This window comes from Salvelinus fontinalis, chromosome 42, assembly GCF_029448725.1.
Source record: "Salvelinus fontinalis isolate EN_2023a chromosome 42, ASM2944872v1, whole genome shotgun sequence".
NCBI lineage: Eukaryota > Metazoa > Chordata > Actinopteri > Salmoniformes > Salmonidae > Salvelinus > Salvelinus fontinalis.
Genome location: NC_074706.1, coordinates 25,619,138 through 25,627,272, shown reverse-complemented (window position 1 = coordinate 25,627,272; position 8,135 = coordinate 25,619,138). Strand labels below are relative to the sequence as shown.

The window sequence follows — 8,135 nt, the reverse complement described above, 5'->3', positions numbered from 1 at the left end:
TTCCAGACATCTTTGCATCACAATTGTTTTCTAGGGCCCACCATTACTGTATTCAAGTATGTGCAAAGTATCACCCCCTAAAATATTGATCCACATTCGGTCATAATGGCCTCAAATAGAATAGAAAATGATTTCACCTCAAAAACCCGCTATCCTCAATCAATTTCTATAGGATCAGGCGAACAGAATGTGTCTGGGGGGGATCTGATTTCATTACACCCCTCCCTCAGTATTAAACTAGGGGAGTGTTATGAGACGGACGCCATCAGCGGGCCCTGCCATCACTCTCACGGTGGTCGGCCCTGGTGCTTTGTGGGTAATCGATCTTCGCCGTCCAGAGACGGTCTCCGTAATTGGTTAAAATGACCGGGGTGCAGAGAGGGATGACTCTCTCACCCCCTCTCTCGCTCTCTCTGCTGAAACCCATTTCCCAGCTCTGGCTTGGAGCAGAGCCAAGCCCGGGGTTGTTCGGATGCGTTCCAGCCCCAGCCTGACTGGCAGCAATTACGGGGTGTCTGAGCCAAGCTCAGCTCGCGCGCCGCACAAACACCCCTAATTACTGCCAATTAGGCTAGGCGGGTAGGCAGATTGGAGAAGCCGGGGGGAATGTTCAGGCATGGGTGGGCATGGAAACTATTTTCAAGGGCTTAGAAAACGTGACTGGATGAAAAGGTTAATACTTTGGAGTGCGGGGAGGGAGGGAGGACGGTGAAGGAGGGGAGAGAAGGATAATAACAAAAGAAAGGAAAAGGGGGAGGGAGTGAAAGCCCCCCCTCGTTTCCTGGTTCTATTTTCTCACCTCCAGCGACGAGCCGGGTTTCTTTTTCAGCTCCTCACATTTCCTGAACTTGCAGATCTGGTGGCCCGTTTTACGGTTCCGACAACTGCTGCACACGCCGCAGTTGATTAGCCGCCGGCAGGGCGCACACACCCCACACCGCTTCCTTTTCTTCTTCGCCGGGTTCCCGCCGGACGCCGAGGAATTATTCTGTGGGCAGTCTGCCAGATTGGCAATTTGAAACGCACTGTCTGTAACGGCTGCCGAGGCTGCGGGGGAGTGAAGGGCTGTCATGACGATGACCCCGGGAGGTAATGAGATGCCCCCTAAAGCCGGAATGGCGGAAAAAGTTCCGACACGTTCCTGGAGATTCATTATCTCTGCTTCGCTGGCGCCGCATTTCAGCTTGTTCATGCATTCTCCCGCTAAAGGTCTGCAGTGTTCGGGGGATAAGGTAGAGAGGAAATTATTATTTGCCATTTGCTGTAGCGTTTCTGGCGGCACGCCATGCTTCCCCGGCCTCTGGGAGTCATTCCTGTGCATGCTGGTCCTATTAGGGTTTATTGTCGCCGATTTCCTCCCCCAGAGCATGGCGTTATCGCAGTTCCACGGGGACATGCCTATCCGGGCACTGGGGAAAATGGGTGTCGTGATGCGGGCGATCTTGGCCGTCTGGCCAAACGCGCCGTTGGTTTTGTAAAAGTTTGCGAAAGAGCGGTACCGTTCCATCTCGGCGTTATAATCCAAAAGCTGGCTTAATCCACCATCCTGGAGGTTCTGCAAGTTCTGCAGGTTCTGCAGGTTCTGAAGGTTATCCTTTTGTAAGAGAGAAAGGTCTGCGTTCTGTCCGTTCTCAATGCAGAGCGCATTGTTTATATTAGCCATGGCTGGAGGACGGTTGAGCAGGGTTCACTGGGGAAGAGTCCGGGGTCGCCGTCAACGGTGGCCTTCGTCAAACTAGAAGCTGCTGGTTACCACCAACAATATGTTACCATCCTGCTTCTGTCGCCTCTAGCACTAGAACACAAAGAACAAACAATTACAGATACAACAGGAAAACAACATCCTTAGCCTAATCAATTTCCATTCTCTCTACAAGTTTTTCCATGAGATAAAAGCTGATAAAAGACATTTGACGTATCAGCTGGCATGTCGTCCATTTTCTTCTTTCGGACTATTTTATAATGAAACGCATCTCAAACTATTGCGAGCAGATCCTTATCTGGTGACAATAAAATAATAGCTGTGACACACCAACATGTCGTAACGGGATACAGGAATTAGCATGCTCGAGAAGACAGCACTAGCGTCGTGTCAGAGAGACTTTCAATAGTTTTTTTTTAATACGGTTGTCAAAGGATTCCTGGATATATTGAAATAAGTCTTATCAATGATGTATTTGATGGTATATTCTGGCAAAGGATAAACAAATACATATGGATGGGATAAAAAACGACACCAGTCACTTAAATAATATAAGCACAATATGCAGCCAAAAAGTATCATCCATGCTCACTGAAACCAACTACTCTGGAACATCAAACACAAAAGCAACCTGTTTTCAAAATCCCTGACATCATCCCGATGCTCTACAGTCTCCAAAACACTATGCACATTGAACACCTCACGAGGGACAACATCTTATATTATCTTCACCATCACGGATGTTCTCCTAAAGCTATAAGGTCTCTTCCATGTAAACCCACTCCCGTTCGGCCTCATAATAGCACCTGGTATTCATTCATGGATCCCGGGTTCTATTACAATGACAGCGGAGAGAGACCACCACTGGTGAATTTCAATCCAACCCATGAAGCCACAGACAGACCTCCGCAGACAACCGTAGTGTCAAGTGCCTTAGGGGGGGAGACTCCATTTCCTCTCTTCCCCCCCTCTCCTCTCCCCCAGTCTGTCTGGAATTGGTTTCTACTGATAAAAGTCCCATTAGACATTTCTCTCTTTCCCCCTCCCTCCATTAACTTTTGCAGGCTCTTTCATTCTTTGTTTAATTGCCAAAGCCAATCCATTGCGGGTAAACACTAAAGCATTTTGAGTCACTTCCATGGTACAACCCAACAGCTAGCGCCCAAAATTAATGATAAATATCCACACAGGAACAGTGGAACCACAGGGAGAGAACATATTGGGTGTCCTTATAACACAGCCAGAATAGTAAAGCACATGCCCACTCTCAATACAACTGCCCAGCAAGCAGCAATTGTGCTTACATCTCCTCTACCACAAAATGAAATTCCTGAATTATGAAATCCATGCCAAATAATGGATTAACCGTTTTTGTTTTATTAATATTCAATTTGAGGACAGAGCTAAAATAGATAATTTTTCTAAAATCACAATATTAAACAAATGTAATAGTAACTGTTTGAATACAATGACAGCCTACCTGATAATATGAAGCAAATATTGTCCATACAAATGCATAACATAAATATAGATAGATATATAAGATAGATAGTAGGTGGAAACAAAAAACATGCCATGGTGTGCCATCCCAAAAGCACCCCACCGCCACCAGTAAACAAAACCGTCCATGCCTCAATGATCGGCCCTGCTCGCTGTCATTATTACTTAATCAATTCACCCCAGGAGCAAAATACGCAGCCCAAAGGCAATCAAGTCACGGCTATCGATTCTCAGCCTGTAAACAAACTTTAGAAAGACAGAAATGTTCGATACTTAGAGAAAGAGAGGGAGGGCGAGAGAGGGAGACAGAGAGGACGACAGTAGTGTACGTCCGATGACGACTGACGAGCCCTTGTGTGGCTGCTGTGGCTTCCATTAATTATCGCTAGTCTGGTCTGTCGGAGACACTCGGGGACCAAAGGTCATGCAGAAACAATCGATAGAGGGCTCTGGACAGTACAAATAAACCGTTACAATCAATCCGACAGGGCCTGGATCACTTTACCGCCAGCTTTAGTCGACGTAAATCGGGGGGCAGTCTGAGAAAAGCATGCAAAATATCATATGACGCTGCCTGTACTGGGTAAAATGGAAGAGCATCACCTACCTACCAGGTTCCTGGCGAGAAGAGATTCCAGACGCCTAGCAGTCTGCTGCCAACACAGAGCGGCACATTACCGCAAGGCGCGATGGAGATAAAAAATAACGCGAGGATGTGAGAAGAGCACAGCCACACTGAAAAAGAGCGCTCAAAACAAAAGGAGCATTTTTACAGACTTATTTTCCTGGCTTGAGAAAAAAGTTGAAAAAATAGCAAACTTAAAGCGATAGCCTATCGAGCTTTTAGAAGAAAAAAAACGGTTTATTATTATAAAACCACGGCTCTGTAGGGGGGAAATAACGGTGCGTTGTAGGTGTTTCCTCTGCTTGGTCCGAGGTGTATTGTGTGTGGCTGCCTAGTGTTAGCTCCGTGCTGTCTCCTGTCGCTGTGTGTGGCTGATTGGTGCTGAGGTGAGGAAGCTAGGATGTGGACACCTACTGATCATTGGTTAGAAATTACTATAGAAACACTAGGAGCACTCGGGAGGGGGCTGGCTTAGGGCCAATGACTGTGGCTTAGGGCGCTCTGCCGGGAAATAACTCTGGGAAGCTGCGTCTTAACCTTTTGTCGTTCCCTTTCTCTCCTCTTCCATTTCATTCGGACACGCGAAGCGTTTAGAGGGTTGTCATTTACAGTATGCGTCTTTTAATAGGGATTTGCGCTTCGCGTGAGGGAAATCTTGTCAAATTAATTGGAATTGAGCGGTTCAGTGATGAAGATAAAATGCCTCCTATCAGGGTGTTTTTCTCTCTCCCCTCTCGGTTAGAACGACTGCCATAATTACGAAGACCTGCGCGTGCCACCACGGGGATTCATCACGATTAGGCTATAAATCCTTCCCGATGGCCACAAATGCATGGCTCCCGCGTAGAAACACATGGATGCACGGCACATTTATTCTATGTGCCCGTGTGAGATGCACTCCATTCACAATATTATGGAATATAATTTCTCGCTAATGCACGTGAAATATGGTAATGCAATGAATAATGAAATTATGGCGCCAATCAATTACCGAGCCAATCATTCAACCAACACAAATTAGGCCTATAGATGTGCAATTGGTGGTGTAGGCTAGCCTGAAATTATTAAACATCCCTCAAACAATAATTAATCATTAATTTCATGAATAGTGCCAACACAATGCGATTTCAATAGATCTGGGCTATTTGCCCAAAAAGAAGTTGATCCCAATTTAAACGAAATGTACCTTTAGTTATAATTAGTGACAAAGCTGTCAGATCACTTGTCAACTTTAAAATGTCTTGAAAATAAACTTAAATAAGTAGCCTATTTTTAAACGGCAAACTTTAAAGTAAAAATTGCTTGCGGCTAAAACAATGGCTCTCCCAAACAGACAGCAACACACACACACCCCCCTGATTACAAATGACAGGCACTTGTGTGGCAATTAGCCACTCCCACAAATCAGACAAGACAATGAGCGGAGCAATTAACAGAACGTCTGGAACTATCTGTCACATCCACAACAACTGGGAACTTGAAAAATACGAGGTCAAATCATGACGTCAGTGATCTTCAGGTCGGAAAGTCGGAGCTCTAGAAAGAGGCTCGAGTTCCGGTGTTGGAATTCCGAGTTGGATGACCATTCAAATCGATTTTCCCGTCAGAGCATTTTTTTCCCGGAGTTCCCAGAGATAGTGGCAATAGTAAGCACTATGGAGAAGGATTGAATGGGTAAATTACGTACATAATTGTATACACATATGCTTCAAAAATGTATAGTTTAAAAAGTAAAACAAGTTTAAATACTCTAAAAATATACATTTATTCCATTGTGAAGGACTACCCTTCACAGTTATACACTATATATACAAACGTTTGTGGACACCCCTTCAAATTAGTGGATTCAGCTATTTCAGCCACACCAGTTCTTCACATTTCTGCCCTGCTAGAGCTGCCCGGTCAACTGTAAGTGCTATTATTGTGAAGTGGAAACATCTAAGCGCGTCAACGGCTCTGCCGCAAAGTGGTAGGCCACACAAGCTCAGAGAACGGGACCGCCAAGTGCTGAAGTGCATAGCTCATACATAGCGTCTGTCCTCGGTTGCAACACTCAACACCGAGTTACAAACTGCCTCTGGAAGCAACATCAGCACAAGAACTGTTCATCGGGAGCTCCATGAAGTGGGTTTCCATGGCTGAGCAGCCACACGCAAGCCTAAGATCACCATGTGCCATGCCAAATGTCGGCTGGAGTGGTGTAAAGCTCGCCACCATTGGATCTGGGTTTGGCGGATGTCAGGAGAACGCTACCTGTCCCAATGCATAGTGCCAACTGTAAAGTTTGGTGGAGGAGGAATAATGGTCTCGGCTGGTTTTCATGGTTCGGGATAGGCCCCTTAGTTCCAGTGAAGGAAAATCTTAACGCCAAAGCATACAATGGCATTCTAGACAATTATGTGCTTCCAACTTTGTGGCAAGAGTTTGGGGAAGGCCCTTTCCTGTTTCAGCATGATAGTGCCCCCATGCACAAAGCAATGTCCATACAGAAATGGTTTGTCGAGATTGGTGTTGAAGAACTTGACTAGCCTGCAGAGGCCTGACCTCAAATACCATCGAACACCTTTGGGATGAATTGGAATGCTGACTGCGAGCCAGGCCTAATTGCCCAACATCAGTGCCTGACCTCACTAATGATCTTGTGGCTGAATGGAAGCAATTTGCCAACATCTAGAGCCTTCGCAGAAGAGTGGAGGCTGTTATAGCAAAGGGGGAACCAACTCCATATAAATGCCCATGATTTTGGAATGAGCTGTTCAATGAGCAGGTGTCCATATTGGGGCTCCCGAGTGGCGCAGCGGTCTAAGGCACTGCATTTCAGGCGTCACTACAGATACCCTGGTTTGATTCCAGGCTGTATCACAACCGGCTGTGATTGGGAGTCCCATAGGGCGGCGCACAATTGTCCCAGCGTCATCCGGGTTTGTCCGGTATAGGCCGTCCTTGTAAATATGAATTTGTTCTCAACTGACTTGCCTAGTTACATAAAGGTTAAAACAAATAAAAATATACTTTTGGTCAAGTAGTGTACCTAAAAACGGTCAAATACATTGGCCCATATTAATGAAACGTCTCAGAGGAGGAGTGCTGATCTAAGATCAGTTTTCCCTTTTAGATCATGATGAATATGATTGTATGGACAGGGTGGATCTGATCCTAGATCTGCACTCCTGAATAAGTTGTCTGCCTGAGCCAGTGGGATGCCAGTGTGGCCTCTTCTATAAAAGGTGACGGGTACTAATGGTGTGCCATCATTTTCATTTATAGTGTTGGCACTCGCCAGTGCAAGGGACAAGCCAAGTTGGTATTTCATTCAACAAGGCCTATCTCTGTAGTTAAATGTAGAAAGTTGATTATATTTGTGTAGGAGGCTAATGCTGTAATTACACTATACCGACAACATTGTATTGATGGCAGTGTAGCCGTTGCCTTTAGCCTATACAGAAAACCATGCAACATATACTAAAAATAATCTTTGGATGATACATACATTAATATTGCCAAGTCATGCATCCTACTATGAGCTTACATTACGCAGAGATCCCCCCCCCCCCCCCCCCCCACCCATGAACAATCACTAATAGAAACAGCAGCAGCCCTTGTCGTTGGACACAGTGAAACCATGTGGTGGTTAGCTACAACTCCTCAACACTATCGCGGAAGATAAGAGGTCAAATTAAAAGGTCATTTCCGATTGAGCCGACATATGCGGCGTTTACCGTGAGTGACTTGAGTCTCCGGACCGCGGGAACGTTGCCATTTCATTGTCAATCACACTATCAAGCGGATCTTCAGTGCTACGGATTGAATAGAGCCCTTAGTCCTTTGGGAGTGTGTCTTGGTTAACCCTTCTATTACATGTAAACCATCAGTATCAGCCACTGCACATTTACACATCACATCTGTGTCTACGTAGCCTAACCATCACTGACTGAAAATCATTTAATCTTACCAGCGTTCACACCCCCCTGGGGAAATCTGCCTAGGTGGTCCTAACCTCTTTCTCGCTAAGCCACACAGGGCATTAGGAAGCAGGGTCTCGACTGGGGCGGCTGGGTCTCTAGGCTAGTTGTGGGAGGAATGGGCTCCACGTGGCAGGCCTTTGTTCCTGGCCGTGTGCCCCAGAATCCCCCCACGCCACATACACACACCCTCCTCCTCCTCTGGATTTTAAGTGAACTCCAAGGAGTAATTAATAATGGCGATGCCAGATTTAAGTGTAGCCAGCGTTTAGTCGATGGAAATGGGATCCAGGAGGAGTAAGGTCATGGTATGTGAGACACGGGCGGCTGGGCCAGGCGGCCTGGG

General features: G+C 46.1%; 1 protein-coding gene across 4 annotated transcripts in view; it reads right to left on the bottom strand.

Moving 5' to 3' along the window:
* cxxc4 (CXXC finger 4) overlaps positions 1 to 4,519 on the bottom strand; it is a 28,511-nt gene extending 23,992 nt beyond the window's left edge. For 2 of the 4 annotated variants that reach the window (XR_008757280.1, XM_055909228.1), the window contains exons 1-2: positions 3,810 to 4,519; positions 800 to 1,795 (exon numbers count right to left, since the gene is read on the bottom strand). Coding sequence is in view for 3 of the 4 variants with exons in the window: in XM_055909228.1 (XP_055765203.1) it covers positions 800 to 1,663 (864 nt within the window). In the remaining variant the exon portion in view is untranslated. Of the gene's footprint in view, positions 1 to 799; positions 1,796 to 3,182; positions 3,763 to 3,809 lie in introns of those variants that run through there. The other 2 variants (XM_055909229.1, XM_055909230.1) reach the window with 2 other exon arrangements.
* Between the last annotated feature and the right edge of the window lie 3,616 nt (positions 4,520 to 8,135).